We start from the raw sequence: 16,359 nt of genomic DNA on the forward strand, positions 1-16,359 counted from the left end.
ATAAACATAATAAATTGATTCATGGCTTAGCTTAAGGAGCTTGCAGCATGGGAGCTAAACGTTCACGAGTTTGGCAATTTGAGAGAGAGAGAAGCATGGATTTCTTACAGAGAACGAAGGTTTAGAGTAGGGCAGAGGAAAATTAGAACGATTTCTATCTTAAGAGAAGAAGAAAAACAAATGAAGAAGAAAATTGGGTGGTTTGGGTAAATTCCTAGTTGCTTGACAAAGCTTGGTTAGGCTATGGATGGTGATTTTGCTGGGTAAGAGAAGCTCCCTTTTATAGGCTAAAAGAACCCTAATTTTATCTAACTTTTCTCTCCCTTTTTCCGTTTTTTCTTCCTACTTGATCTAATTTGTTGAAATTCTCCTATCCAAGGCGCCTGGGTAAGGAACAGTTGGTGTTCTAAGGATTTTGTGTGGCTAGACCTCCCTATAGGGGTGAGGCGCCACTTGCTTTCCTTCATGGTTTTTTAAAATGGTGCTTACAGTAGAAACGGGAGATGGATGGAGTCTTTTGTCCCCTGGGTATTCTTCTTCTGTTCATGGATTTCCTTTGATCCCTGCCATGGCTCTTTGTTGACCACCTTGGAACTCTAATAAAGAGGAAGCACGATGCCAGATTTTTCACAAGTCGCTGGGCTGGGCTTGTGAGCACAGTATTGGATTATTGGCCTATTATTTCCAGCGTTTGATAGGTTTTTGTCAAGCTGCTGGAAATGGCTTTATTAATTTTGGGCATTCTATTGATGTGGGCTTGTCTAAGTATTATGACAGGCTTCTAGATGTCCTCCTAAGGCATTGGACCATTTTTCCCTTTTCTCTCATGCTAACCCATGTATTTGGGCTCGAAGAACGGGCTTGAGTTTTAATGCCCCCAAGTGGCTTAAAACTTTCATTCCTCGAACCCTCAATGGGCCCCATGATCGCTTGTTTCCTTTCATACCACAACCTTCTCAGCAAGCCCCGGGTAATTATGTGGCTTGGGCCCACTTAAGCTTGTAGCATAGCTTAAAATAGCGATTTTCCTCATGGCCTTGCGTGTTTATTTAGCCCGCTTTGTGCTTGAATTTATCATGCCACAATAAGCCATGATCGGGCTAAATAGCATCGGATTAAGTTGGTGAGCATGAATTTATAAAGCCGGTGCATTTTGATTCTTTTACGCAGGTTTGTTTGGCATGACGCGTGGCCCATGGCTTATGTGGGTGCGTCCCACAATTTTTGTTATATTTCTTTTGCAATCAATTTATTTGTGTTGGGCTAAGAATAAACTTGGGCCTAATCCCTGGATTTTTTGGCCTCAACACCTATCCAAGTTCTTCTCAATTCACTCAAATTTTAACCAAGAAATGCAAAAAATTTAAAAACTCTATCGTGCTTGTAGTGTATAAGAAGAGCTTGAGCTTGTGTTTTACATTTAGATGGTTTGAGTGAATTGAAATCTCTCCACGTGAGGGGCACTTGGTCAAAACAACGGAATTTGGATGAATTTGACAAAATTAAACGTGTTCTTAAATTGCTCAGAATTGAAACGACAAGGATAAATTTAACAAAATTGAAACTATGTGGACGAAAGTGGTAAAAGCAACAAACTATAATGACCAAAACTAAATTTTCGCCTTTTTTGAATAGTAAAAAGTCATTGTAGGCCCCTGTAGTTTACCACTTAGGTCCTTGTAGTTTGAATGTGATCAATTTTGTCCATGTGGTTTGAATTCTAGGCAATTTAAGGACAATCTCTAATTTTCTGTCAAATTAATCTAATTTTGTACACGTAGAGGGGCATTTTGGTCCAATTTTAAAGCCCCTCCCCAACCACCCCCACAACCACCTTCTCTCATCCTTTCTCCCTTCCTGAGCAAACTTCCTCCTTTCCCAACCAAATCTCCTCCTCTAGACCCAACCCGCTCAACACCCTGTAGCCACAACCAAATCACCCACACAACCACCTTCTCCCCTCCCTCTTCCCCCTCCGAACCCAATATTTTGCTCCCCTCCTCCACAATCAACTTTCCCCCTCTCTCTATTATCAAACTCCAACCCTTATTCTATGCATTGCCTAAAACCATTCCTCATGAACCCAAATTCCCAAAATCAAAAGCTAGAGATTAAGAGTAAAGAGTCACACAATTTTTTATTATTCAAGATCGGAGGTGAAGGACTTCGAGACTTGAAAGCAGAAGAAAAGCTACCACAAGGGCTTATGGGGTGGCTGTGGGAGTGGTTGGGGAGAGGTTGCAAGATTGGACCAAATACTCTATACGTGAATATAAATAGGGTAATTTAATAAAAATTGGGGATTCTACTTGAATTGCTTTGCATTCAAAACTTTTTGAGTCAAAAGATATCATGAAAATTACAAGGGTTAATGGTAATTGCAAGTAGCAAAATGGCTTTTGACCTTTTTAAATTAGCTGATGTAAACGTGTCATTTTGGAAGAATTTTCTAAAGTGTTTCTTAAGCAAGATCAAGAATAAAGAAAAGAACTTGGCAAAAAGAAAATAGCAAAAAAAGAAAAAAAATGTAATTTTAATTTATTTAAAGAAAAAAGAAGAAGAACGAAATAGAGAATCAAAGTAGCAAAGTTACTATTCATGTTAGGAAAGTAAAAGCAAACAAAACAAAACTCAAGATCTTCAAAAGAGTACAATCCGAGTACACTTCACCACAAAAGAAAAGAGAGAAAATTCGACAGCATACATATTTTACCTTCCCTCCAGATTCAAGGACAAGGTGCCACTGCCATACTCTCTCTATCCTCTTTCCGTTCCTTCCATGTTACCGGAAAAATCCCATCTTTCCTGAGAAATTCCTTCTTTCCAATACACTAAAACCCATATATTTCATAAAAACTTACTCTAGACACCAGATTTGATCTTCCTCCATCTGCTCGCTGTTTGTTTCCCCAGAAAATATTGTCATGATCGATTTTTTATTTGGATTTTAATCAGTTAATAGGCCCTGCTTCCAAGGTTCGTTGACTTTAATTATCATTATTTTAATTTTGCATATCTGGTATAATAGCCCAGATCAGTTGATTCGGAATTGGCATTTGTATGGAATTAAAGAAGGATATGAAAGATTCCCAGCTACCAAAGTGAGCATTACATGGGCATTTCTTTATTAATTTATCTTCTTAGCTTTCTTGGTTAACTAATTTTGATTTTGTTATTATCTTTTCTTACATGGAGGTTGATCTTGAGTAGGAATTCTACTTGAAATTGGATTTGGAATGTGATGTTATTGGGGAAGTCGAATTCTGTGCTTGATGAACCAAGATGGCATTCAAATCTAAGATAAAATGGGTTGCTCTGTTTGTCCTCGTTTTATCTTTTGCATCATTGCTTCGGCACCTCTCTATAGCAAAGTATTCCACTGTCGATTTAGTCCAGTATAGTGCATTGACTGCATTCCATAACGATTTCGATACCCTATCCGGGAGACAGGTGGGATTTGATTAATTTTTGTGTGTGTGTATGCAGGTGTTTTGAGTGTATGTTTTGGGTTGTTTAATGATGGGTTTGTTTTCTTTGTTACAATCTGGCAGAATATTCCTAATAAGAAGCTATGGGAACCTGTAAAGCCCTTGCAGTCTTTGCAGCCTTATGCCAACCCCAGGAGCAACTATCCTGGTGATGATTTTGCTCTTATTCTTCCATTTGTGTGTTTTCTTGATTATTTCGTTGCTGGGTTGTCATAGATCTTGTATGGAATAGTTTAAGAATTTGACAGTTAGGAGATAGGAACTAGATGACTTGTTTTTGCGACCAATTTTGGTATTTAAGTAGGAGGTGTCCATGAGACACTTACATTGGTAAATTGACAAATCGGTTACGTTGCATCCATGACCCAACGGATTTTGTAGTCACGATGCTTCTGTCACCTGTCCAAGATCTTGAGAACTGCAATAGTTAATCCTTTTCAACAAACCGATATCCTTGGTATTCTGACTTTTAATTGAATTCCATCTTTCTTTGTTCTTGCTTGTCACTGGAGGGTTTGGTGAGCTTCAACCGTTAATTTTAAAGCTGATTGATTACTTTTATTTTCTTTACAGTTCCAAATGAACAGAGCAGTGGATTCATTTATGCGAAAATATTTGGTGGATTTTCAAAGATAAGATCTACGGTATGATTTGTCAAATGTGTGAAAGTAATTCCATGATAGTTTGTATATGGTGTTCATAAATCTTTGTTAATTTTTTAGATCTGTGATCTGGTCACCATATCCAGGCTTCTAAATGCTACTCTTGTCATTCCAGACATTCAAGAAAGTACTCGCTCAAAAGGCATCAGGTTCTTTATTCTAGCTTGCTTAGTGTTTTTTTTTTCAAATGCCATTTTTCTGTAATAGTAGACCATATAGTTCATTCCTTCTTACCATTTTTTTTTTCTCTAACTTTTTCAGCCATCGTTTCAAGAGTTTTACATATCTCTACGACGAGGAGCAGTTTATTGCATCTCTTAAAAATGACATAATCATTGTGAAGAGCCTGCCAGACAATTTGAAGGCAGCAAGGAAAAGGAATGAATACCCTTCTTTTAGACCCAAGAATTCAGCTTCTCCTAAGTTTTATATTAAAGAAGTCCTACCAAAGTTAAAGAAAGCCAAGGTTATTGGCTTGGTTATTGCTGATGGTGGATGTCTGCAGGTAGTCATTGTTCTACTATTATTAATAATATACTTAGCTATTGAAAAAAAGTCATCTTCTTGAGGAAGCATACATGTTCTATTAACCTTGATAACCACATATTCTTTTGTGCCCTAGAGCTGTCAACTATGAATATTTTTTGTGAAGAAAAAGAAATTCCAAAAAAATCAGTTAACTATAACTACACTAGATCTGATGTTGATGTTCCACTGCACTACTTTAAGATGAGGTGAGTAACAGAACAGGAAGGCCTCAGGAGTTTTAGTTTATTTATTTTTGAATTGCCTCAGGAGCATAGTTAGCACTATTTTATTAGACTTTCGATGCCCCTTGGATGATTACACTGTTTATAATCAATAATAACATGATTATTCTCTGTATTACCCTAGGTGCATTTAAAATATGTGATCTGTAGTATATAAAAAATTTACATGAAAAGGTGTCATCGTGAGGATCTTAGCTCCATTAGTTGATACATGTGGGCATGATCTATCATTTTTACGCTCTGTTGGCCTGATTGAAATTTCTCTTCCGCTTTGCTATTGGTCCAGAGAGACCATTCTTCTCTCATGATCATCGATATGGTTGTCAGTAGCCAGTGTCTTTTCCTTTCTTTTTTGCTTTAGTGATTTCTGCATTCTCAGCTTGCATGCTTGACAATTGAGTTTTAAGTATTCTTGAAATAATAAAATCCTCTTTTCAGTCAATCCTTCCACCAGGCATGGCCGAGCTTCAAAGGCTTAGATGCAGGGTTGCTTTCCATGCACTTCAATTCAGGCCAGAAATTCAAATTCTTGGTCACCGGATGGTGGAGAGGTATGAATCTACCAACCCACTTTTTTTTTGGCTAAGATTTGAATTGATTGAGCAATATAGGTGTTTAGGGAACTTGATTGGTACAGACTGCTCTTAGACAATAAAAAGAATTTTTTATTTGAAGGTTATGGGTGGGTTGGAATTAGGCATAGTAACGGCTAGACTGGAGGGATAAGGTTATGGGATTAGGGAATTGAACCAGTATATGTTAGGTCTGGCTGTCTGGCAAATAAGATATAAATATGCACGAAATATGAAAATTGAAAGTATAATCCTTGGTGGTTATGCCTGGGTTTTCTAGACAGGCAAAGTGAATGAATCATCGTCTTAAAGAGCTTCAAAGGCCGCCTGAAATTTTCTATAATAATTTTGTTGAAATCCTTTTGTTTTATATAAAATATTCGGACTTTCTACATTATTCTTCAAAGTTTTGGAAGAAATGTTGTAGGCTCCTGGCACTCGTGGTTCCGAATTAGTATAGTATTTCCTTTTGGGACTAAAAGACTTCAGAAAAGGAATATGTTTAAGTGAACAAGAGTGGCAGATGCTGGAAAATGTAGAAATAATCATAAAATAAAGGAGAAAGTTAGACGAACAAGTTTAAAACTACTTGAATCGCGCTAGGAGCTAGAATCACTCTTATTTGTGAAACAAGGCCTTGTAGCCTCTAGATTTGTGAATTAGTCACAAGAAGTAGATTTTTCTGTAAATACTATTCAACAAACCACAGACTTACATGCTTTATATGGATGTGTAACCATGACTTTATTCTGCCACACATTACTTGAAGTCATAAGTTTTATTTGAACCTCTTATTTTTGTCTCCCAATGACTTCTAGTATTCACAAGCATGAACATAATTAAATTTCTTGGCACTCTTAGACTTAATTTAAGAATCTGGACCTCTAGACTTCTTGTGACTCTTCAACATTATGTTTTTACGAAAAAAAAAATCAGCAAAATTATTCTGTGCCATACTAGGGCCTGCTGCAACTTGATCCCACCAATTTACAGTACTGGGCTGAGGAATAAGTTTCTTCTTTGTTTGCTTATACACTTTCAAAGGGGTTCTCCCTGGCTCGACAAAATTTGGATCTGGCGAGTCAAGACTTTGGTGTTCCTCATAGAAATCTGAGTTAAACTGTTGCTTCTCTGATTATGCGTTCCAAGTACAAGCTTAAGGTGGTCACTGTCTCCATTTGACTAAGAACTCTTTCTATCCTCCATTCGTGGTAGAAACAATCTGATCATGGGAGATGTTCTCTACATCATCATGATCTCTAGATGCTTTCGAATATTGTATAGTTGCCTCATCATACAATGTCTTTCGCTTCAGACATCGTGAAAATGGGAGCTAGAAAATTGACTGTAAGTTGATTTCGTTTGATGGTATGAATTCAGTTGGAACACTATCCTGAGAGTATGTTCAAGACACTTCGAACAAGGCATACAGATCCTTATAAACTCAAGAATGACTACTGCTAACACATATTTTGGAGCTACCATAAGATATGAGACTTAGGCACATTTTCAATATTGAAGATATAACGAAATTTTCTAGAAAGCATGTATGCTCTCTGGAGACTAGTTCTCATGTTCAAACCTCATATAGAGCATATAAGTCTGCCATCCTTGTTCTAAACTAGTACATATATTCCTAACTTCTACTCTAGTGATTCTTATGTTTTGATTATTTCTACACTTTCTACCATCTGCCACTCATACTTCTCACCTGAACGAATTCGTCTAATCCTTCCCTTGCTCTTCTACATCAAAACTACCAAAGACCACACACAAGGTTCTAATAACGCAGCTAAACCAATAATGATATTTGCATGGCATAATTTTACAGCTTATCTCCTGAACTTTCTAGTAAGTATTACATACTGACTCCAAAAACAAGCAAAAAGCATGGGTACAACTAAATATCTGGTAGTGTGGTTATATCCTTCGGGTAGTACTTAGACTAGAATTGCTCTAAGAACTATTTGCCTTCAGTTGATCCATGTTGGTTTTATACTATATTTCCATAGGTTACGTGCATGGGGCCAACCTTTTCTAGCATTTCATCCTGGTTTATTGAGAGAAACCTTGGCATATCATGGTTGCGCTGAACTTTTTCAGGTACGATGTTTAAGCCTGTCTATCTTTTATATTTGTGAGCAAATAAAAAAATTGTTGATCCACTTGCTAATAGCTTAATATTTCGGGAATACTGGTAAATAAACTTTATCATGGTATCAGAGCAGGAGTTCAAATCCCTGCAATTGCAACCTTTTCCACATGTTGGCCTTTAGTGATTAAAAGAGGCCCAGATGTGAGGGGGTTTTCCAACTTAAACATAATCATTGTCCCATGTCCTACCAGCTTAAGCTGTCGGGTATAAAACTTTCCATATTTCTGCCTCTGAAGTCGAAGTTAGTGGTAAACAAATTGTTGTATTTTGTTCCTTGGTTAGATTTAATTCCAATATAAATTCTGTTTCAGAGCCCTCTACCCCTCCCTGCGGGTAAAAGTGATTCCACCTTAAAATAACTCTGAAATCTATACAGCTTATTCATTCACTTTCATGGTTATCAAAGTTATCATGTTAACTTGGTAAATTTGTGTAGGATGTTCACACTGAACTCATACAATATCGAAGGGCACAAATGATTAAACGGGGCATTGTTCATGAGGAACTAAGCATAGACTCACACTTGCGTAGAGAAAATGGCTCATGCCCTCTGATGCCTGAAGAGGTAAGCTCAGTTCTAACTTTCATATCCAGTGTATGTTTAGTAAGCACCGTTTTTTTGTGTAGTTGCGTTTCCTTCCCTTGGTTTTTCCTGATTTAAATTTTTTTTTTTTTTTACAGTACCATAGGAATTCTTACATATTAGTAGTGAACTTCTTTGCTGATTGTGATTTTAAGTTTCTAGGCACTAATTCGGAATTGATTTCAGGAGTTCCGCAAAAGCAGAACCTCAAGCATCCTTTCATCAATTCCACCCTTAATTTTAAATACTAATATCTGGAGTGAATTGTATTTCCAAAAAGTTCTGCGTTATATGTTTGATAAGTAGAGAATGCAGGCCAAAAGACAAAAATAGAGGATGGAATGACTTTAGCACTAGCTAATCGAACCCTATCTTATTTTTAAAAAAAAAAAGAAAAAAAAAAAACTGATTTTAATATTTTTACTTGAAAAATTTTATTTTCGAAGGGGAAAATGATGGAATAGACCATGAATAAGAATTAGAAATGATCCTTTTTAAAGATATCCACTTAAAATGTGGATTTTGGTCACTGTGATTCCTAAATTACCTAGTTGGCTGGCCCTAATTGGGTCATCACCTTCACAGAATGCTTTTTTTAAAATAAAAAATAAAAAGAAAAAAAGGTGTGGGGAAGAAATACAACTAGAGTTCGGGTTTGCTAATGAAATGCAATGTCTTCTTTCTACATTGTAAATAGTACTGAAAACAAACAAGGGTGTTTATAAATAACACGGCCGACTTGAAAACAGCCTTGTATATTTTCCTTTGTATAATTGTGAAAGCAACCTCAAGCCTATATCTCCTGCCTTGATTAATAGAGAAGCCCAACTCCATACATCTGAGAGCAAGCTCGTTACAAGGAAGCATAGAATAAATTTGATATATATATATATATATATAGATATATTTAAATATTACAATTTTGTATACACGCTATATAATGTGATCTTTTATTTGCTAAAGGTGCATCAATGAATCATCTTATAACTTATAAAGTGCAAGTAAGGACTTATTAATTGATAAATCAGCCTACTTAGTTAACTTGACTAAATCTACATTTGATGTCACTTATGTGTAAAGAATAAAGAATGATTCTTTTAGGTGTATGAGGAGGTATTTACTTATTACTATTAGGAACTGAAAAAAATAGGGAAAGAAAGAAAAGCTCCCTCTGAATATGCATGAACCAAGTTTCAAGGTAAAGTTTCTGCTGGTGCATTAGCTCATTTATTCTTATTGGAACTTTCACAGGTTGGAATTCTTCTTCGTGCAATGGGGTATCCTCCTAAAACAATTGTATATCTGGCTGGTTCTGAAACGTTTGGGGGTCAACGTGTTCTGATCCCCTTGCGTGCCATGTTTCCCAACTTAGTGGATCGCACTTCTTTGTGCAGCAGTAAAGAATTGTTGGATATACTTGGACCTGAAACACCTCTTCCTCTAAATCCTTTTCAACCACCTCCAGCAAAAAGTGAGGCACAACTTAAGGAAGAATGGAAGAAGGCTGGTCCTAGGCCTCGGCCTCTTCCTCCACCTCCTGGTAGACCTATCTATCAACATGAAAAAGAAGGCTGGTATGGTTGGATTACTGAGACTGCCACTGAACCAGACCTTTCAGCTGTGGATCTAAGGATGCAAGCACATAGACTAATTTGGGATGCTCTTGACTATATTGTCTCTGTGGAAGCAGACACATTCTTTCCTGGCTTTAATAATGATGGCAGTGGATGGCCGGATTTTTCAAGCTTGGTTATGGGACACCGTTTGTATGAGACTGCTTCTTCTAGAACATACAGACCAGACAGGTATGATTAGATGGACTTGAAAGTAATTACATGAAGTGTGAATGACCCATTAAAATTGATTTAGTCAATGTTTCAAATGGCATATGAAGGATTTTGGGTTAATTTAGCTTAATTTATTCTACAATGCCCCAAGTTCATTTGAATCCTAAAAGGCCACTGGTGGGTGGGTTTGAGTTGGTGGAGAATGGAAAGAATGGTTTGATTGTGATTGGTTAATAGTATACTTCTATTCGTACATTTCAAGAATTTACTTCATTATTCAGTTTTTTGATAGGTAATTGTGAGTATTTATTGAAAGTTGTTGGTTTGCATACATGGTTTTGGACCTCTTATTTTTGTCGTTTTTTGTTTTTTTTTATAAAAAGGATAAAGGTGAACACAAAACGTTTTTTCCTTTGCAATATCATGTACTACATGGGGCATATCTGGATGCTCAATTGTGTGTATATTCGCGCACACACAGATGGACATATATTTGTCGGTGTGCGGGTCTGGGAAACACATGCGACCTCATTAAAGCAATATATTGAAATATACGTGTTCACTTCCGCTTTGAAGTGCTATATTAACTTTCTACTTTCTTGAATAGTTAGCTGATTCTCTTGAATAAAATAATAGTTTTCAGAGAGCCTGTGCTGATATTTAACCATTTCCATAAGATTATTGGTTGCAAAAGGTTAAAAATTGTCTGCTTTTTACTTCTAGGAAGTGCTCTTGTTTAACAAATAATTCTTGTTTGTATGTAATAGAAAAAACAAGAATTTTATTATTCAACTTTGTGTGATAAATATTCTTATTTGACTTTGTATGTGCTCTTTTCGAACAGGAAAGTTGTAGCAGAACTTTTCAACATGACCAGGGACAATGTATACCATCCCAAGCATAATTGGACACTCTCGGTGCAGGAACATCTTAAGAAAAGCTTAGGTGAGGAAGGCCTAATAAGGCAATCCCTTTTGTCGAAGCCAGGCGTATTCATTTCACACCCACTCCCTGAATGCTCTTGTAGAATATCTTCTGCCGAGGTTCCAGTTCATGTAAAAGGTAATGACGGACGAAGTGTGCATGGAGGCGAAGAAGAGTGCCCCAAGTGGATGCAGCATGGTCAGGATGTTCCTTTGGAATCGGCTGGGGAAGAGGATAAAGTGGAGGACAATGAATTGTCAGAGTACGGAAGTACTCTGGTTGAGCAACCAGAATCAAATGACAGTGACAGAACTAATACAAGTCTAGTCTTTGATCAGGATGATGAAATGGACCCGAATGACTAAAATTGGATTTCCATATGATACAAGTTCTTTTTACTGTAAGGCGGCATTCAGTTTCAATCATTTTCTTCTGAAATGGAAAAGTTTTGGAGGTAGAGTAATACTAGGGTTTGATTCCCGGTTCCAACTTTGCCATTTGGAGAGGTATAGGTATTCAAACATATTCTTTGGGTCAATTCTTGGGTTTTCATAACAACAGGAGTTATTTGTGTAGCTTACTGCGAAATGAGGATCGGGTAAGATCAATGAACTTGGGGTAAGCTGATCAGAGTTTGTACACCTTTTTAGCCATATTGAAGCTTTTCAACCATAGGACTACATGTTAGATAAGCCACCTGTGTAAAATTTATTCTTTTTTATTTATATATATATTTTTTATATACAGAGAAAAAATGACTAGTACACTGGATGCTTCACTGCGGATCTTTTGTTAAATTTTTATTGGAAATTGATTCTTTTGTTGGTTTCATTTCCTGTCAAAATGAGCTTTGCTTTGACAGCAAGTCACAATGGTTTGTTTATACGCGGTTGAAGTTGGATGCGGCATTTCAGTGGAATCTTGGTTGTTTCTCCTTTTTCACGGGCATGAATTACTTTGAAGGTTTATGTTGTTTTGTAGTGAATGGTGATGCAACATCTCCATAGTGAAGTGATCAAGCTTTGGAAATTTACGGATGAGCTTCTATGTTAATATTTGGTACTTGCAAAATTATTTACCCAAGAAAGAATATTGACAGCTCAAAATTTCGGTCACATCTTCAACTAGAGCTAGTTATCTCTAACAGCACAAAGTTGAAGCACTTGCATGTAAAAAGGTAAAAATACAAATCGAAGTAACCGCATGATTCCTTAGAAGAAACAAAATAAAATCCAACTTTAATTTCATATAGAAAGTTCCGAGAGAGTCCTAAATAATTGTTTACAAACAAACCAAAACTCGCAGTAACTTAAAACCAAGATTGTTGTTAATTGTTCCTCATGCAAACTTGCTTGCTACAGCTTACCATTATTTGCAGTACCCTGACAAACACTCACCAGAATGGGAGGTTGTAATCTTAGTTTCATACAAAACATTAGCTTCCACATGTCAATAAAACATAACAGATTAGTTTTATTCATTACTATTAACACCCTTTATTCACACAACATATAAAAAAACATAGATTGCAAAGTATGGACCATGGAGAGCGATGGACCATGGAGAGCTGAAATGCACTACCACAGAGGTTTTATGCTGCATCAGTAGCCGCCGGTGCCGCATCTGTGGGCTTCTCAGCAAGAGTGAGACTTTCACCTTCAGCTTCTTTTATCTGCCTCATGATGTCTACCTTTGTTTCAGACTAGTTTTATTCATTACTATTAACACCCTTTATTCACACAACATATAAAAAAACATAGATTGCAAAGTATGGACCATGGAGAGCGATGGACCATGGAGAGCTGAAATGCACTACCACAGAGGTTTTATGCTGCATCAGTAGCCGCCGGTGCCGCATCTGTGGGCTTCTCAGCAAGAGTGAGACTTTCACCTTCAGCTTCTTTTATCTGCCTCATGATGTCTACCTTTGTTTCACGAAGGGCTTCTATTTTGCCATTAATCTTCTCTAGCTTCTGTTTCAACTTTCCAACATCCTTGGACTTGTCCTTCTTATCAACTTTTCTTTTCTTCTCGCCCTTGTCCTTTTTATCTCTGTCTTTCTTCTCTTTACCTTCCTTTACTTCATCTTTCTGGCTCTGTTCCTCCATTTCACCCTCTGATTCCTTGACATGTTCTTCTATTTCAATCTCCCTAGAAGTAACTTCAACCTTGGTCTTTTCCTCATCCTCTACATTATTGTGTTTCTCCTTTCTCTCCTTCTTGTCTATTTTCTCTTCTATTTTCTCGTCCTTCTTCTTCTCGTTCCCATCATCATCACCCTTGTGTTTCTTCTTTTTATCATCTTTGTCTTTCTTCTTCTTCCCTTCTTTTTTGCTTTCATTGTCTTTTTCCTCATCCTTTTTCTTCTCCTTCTCATCATCATCACCCTTGTGTTCCTTTTTTTTCTCCTCCACATCTTTCTGCTTCTTCCCTTCTTTTTTGTTGTCATCGTCTTTTTCCTCATCCTTTTTCTTCTCCTTCTCATCATCATCACCCTTGTGTTTCTTCCTTTTCTCCTCCACATCTTTCTGCTTCCTCCCTTCTTTTTTGTTGTCATCGTCTTTTTCCTCATCCTTTTTCTTCCCCTTCTCATCATCATCACCCTTGTGTTTCTTCTTTTTGTCCTCCACATCTTTCTTCTTCTTCCCTTCTTTTTTAATGTCATCAACCTTTTCCTCATCATTTTTCTTCTCTGTTCCATCATCATCACTCTCATGTTCCTTCCCTTTCTTCTCTTTCTTCTTCTTCTTCTTATTCTCTTCTTTTTCCTCATCCACATTATCCGCATCCTCCTCTTTTTTATCTGTGTCCTTCCTTTTCTCTTCATCTTCTTTCACCTTGACCTTATCCTTCTTTTCCTTCTTCGACTCTTTTTCATCCATATCTTTCTCTTTGTGTTTATAATCATCCTTGCCTTCAATCTCTTCTTCCCCTTCGTCTAAATCTTTACCCTTTTCCTTCTTCTCTTTTTTATTTTTCTTCTTTTTATCTTTTTCTTCCCCCTCTCTATCATTTTCTTTATCTTCTGAGCCTATAATATCTTTGTTCTTCTCCTTTTTCTTCTTCTTCTCTTCCTTGTCCTTCTTTTTATCCCCGTTGCTCTCTTTCTCTTCCTCGTCCTTCTCTTTGCCACTCTTATTTTTTTTCTTCTTTTCCTTCTTGGTTATGTCTTTCTCCTTCTTCTTTGATTTCTCCTCATCTTTATCAATATGTTTCTCCTCATCCTTTTTATGTTTTGGCTTCTCTTTTACCACTGACTTGGTCTTTAATTCAAGTTCCACCTCAGCCTTCTCCTTCTTTAAGTCACCTGGTTGTGCATCCTTGGTCTTGATCACTACATGGGATTCTTCCTTTTCAACCCTTTCTTCCCCTGTATGTTCAATTTTGTCTTCCATCTCCGGATTATATCCTAAAATTTTAAATGTAAAACTGTTTCCTCTGGACCTGAGATTACCTGAAACAAATGTAAATGTAAGACGAGTAATCTGAGAACAAATGCAATAGAATATGAAAATCCTAATACTTGGTGAATTATAAAATCTCATAATTAACAAGAACAAGAAAAGCCATTGTGTTTGCCTAAATAAGAATAAATTGTTTACGTTTAGAGCTCTGTAGTCAGCACATCACAGCCAATGCTTAAACAATTGGAAGATTACAAATATTTCATCTACATGTTTTACTTTAAAAATGCAAGCTAATGAAATTTATATTCCTTTCTTCAATCCTCATGAAAAATCGACCCAAAGAGTTCCAAAGAGCTTAGATGTGGGAAAAGGCTATGCATATCTTTTGTGGCAAGCAAAAAGGAGACAAAGAGGCTATACACATGTACTAATTAAAATAAATATTTAATCTTCAAAATATGCAGTTTTGACTGATCACTGCTAGAAAGTTATATCAAATGTCTCGTCTTTTTAATATTTAGTTCCTAGAATATTACTGGAGTAGAGACTGACTATCAATTTTGGTGTGCAAAACTGACAACTTGAAAAGGTATGGAGGATGGATCTCAAGCAATGAAAAATTTCAAAGATGTGAAATTCAAAGTAAGTGAATAATTTGATAAAATCAAACTAAACTGATAAAAGAAAGAAGAAAAAAAAGAAGCCATTTACAGATTCAAGAGAGAAACAGTGAGAGTGCACTTGAATAGTGAGGAATTAAGGATCTGTACTCAACTATCTAATTGCGTGCTTAAATTGTGAAACCAGTAAGTAAACAAACCAAGATGAATACAAAAATATAGGCCTCACATCAAGTAAAAGCAACAACAACAAAACTTCATTTCTGATTCACAATTCCAAAGACAAAGTAGCAGCAGCTATAGACCTATAGTGCTTTGCAAGAAAAATTGGCAACAACTCCAATTCTGTGTGTACCTTAATTTGCGTTTCCCCAAAGGAAAAGAAGAAACCGATACAGATTGCTGTGTTGTGTTTGTAAGTAACAGTGAGAGAGAGAGAGAGAGAGAGAGAGAGAGAGCCTGTGGTTTTGCAGGTTAGCTTAGAGTGTGAAGAGTGGTGTGACTATTTGTTTTGTATATATAGCCTATTACGAATGAAGGCTGTTTGGGCATTGATTACTTCACAGATAGCCATCTGTCAGTCTATTTGTCAACACGGAAAGGACCGAAATTTTACACGGACGGACCGTAAACCTTTGCGTACGTATCCATGGTTGTCTTTAACTCCCTCCTTCCTACGTCGGTTCTTTCTTCTCCAACACTTGGGACACCTGCGACTTGACAAATATCACACTTCTGACGCGGTTTATTGGAAGTTTTATTTCATTAATTACTGTAGTCCCCTTGAAACTGAGTGATCCGTTTTACTCTCCTACCCGACCAACCATTTTTTTACATAGTCTCAACTTTATCTAAAAATATATTAATTTTGATGACGTGACGTGAATATTTTAGTAAATTTGCACAATTGAACCAATTATTTGTCAAATTCAATGACTTATCTGGCAAACTAGAGCCCACGTGTTGAATGTGGCTTTTACTTGCGTAATTTTGCCTCAAATTGGGGAGATGATGATGAAATTGACCCTACTTGTGAGTGGTTATAGTGTAATACGGGAGTACGGTCATGTTGTATAACTTGTGTTGAAATTCAGAATTAACCACACCATAATATAAACCACACTTGGATAGAATAATATAAACAAGAAATAAAAATAGTGCACAAGAGATTGACAAGGTTTGGCAAAATAATGCCTACATGCCCGAATAGAGTACTTCAATATGATAATACTAACAGTATAAGATACACTTGAATTAAATCAACATAACCCAAACCCAAAACCCTTGTACACCCACTCACAATGTTTACCAAGAACTCTATATCTCACCCACATATTTCTCCCTGTTTTTCACTCTCTCTGCGCTCTCTACTTTCTCACAGAATGCAACCA

At 36.7% G+C, this 16,359-nt stretch overlaps 2 protein-coding genes across 4 annotated transcripts; one reads left to right on the plus strand and one right to left on the minus strand.

The window, feature by feature from the left end:
- Positions 1-2,631: 2,631 nt before the first annotated feature.
- Positions 2,632-11,785, plus strand: LOC117633690 (protein EMBRYO SAC DEVELOPMENT ARREST 30). 3 transcript variants are annotated; one of them, XM_034367398.1, is made up of 11 exons: positions 2,632-3,101; positions 3,196-3,450; positions 3,552-3,636; positions 4,062-4,132; positions 4,211-4,299; positions 4,412-4,655; positions 5,359-5,471; positions 7,505-7,595; positions 8,084-8,212; positions 9,482-10,035; positions 10,862-11,785. In XM_034367398.1, exons 2-11 carry the CDS (start codon positions 3,283-3,285, stop codon positions 11,304-11,306), a joined length of 1,989 nt encoding a protein of 662 aa, XP_034223289.1. In that variant the 5' UTR covers positions 2,632-3,101; positions 3,196-3,282; the 3' UTR covers positions 11,307-11,785. The 3 variants fall into 3 exon arrangements, with proteins under 3 accessions (XP_034223289.1, XP_034223291.1, XP_034223292.1); XM_034367400.1 differs by having other exon boundaries at positions 3,211-3,450; XM_034367401.1 differs by having other exon boundaries at positions 2,662-2,976; positions 3,211-3,450.
- A 374-nt stretch (positions 11,786-12,159) lies between these two features.
- On the minus strand, positions 12,160-15,455 carry LOC117633691 (glutamic acid-rich protein-like). Its single transcript, XM_034367402.1, has 2 exons — positions 15,324-15,455; positions 12,160-14,385 (listed from the first exon to the last, which is right to left on the minus strand). The coding sequence occupies exon 2, from the start codon at positions 14,334-14,336 to the stop codon at positions 12,768-12,770; it is 1,569 nt and encodes a 522-aa protein (XP_034223293.1). The 5' UTR covers positions 14,337-14,385; positions 15,324-15,455; the 3' UTR covers positions 12,160-12,767.
- Positions 15,456-16,359: the final 904 nt, after the last annotated feature.

Source organism: Prunus dulcis, chromosome 7 (genome assembly GCF_902201215.1).
Source record: "Prunus dulcis chromosome 7, ALMONDv2, whole genome shotgun sequence".
Classification (NCBI taxonomy): domain Eukaryota; kingdom Viridiplantae; phylum Streptophyta; class Magnoliopsida; order Rosales; family Rosaceae; genus Prunus; species Prunus dulcis.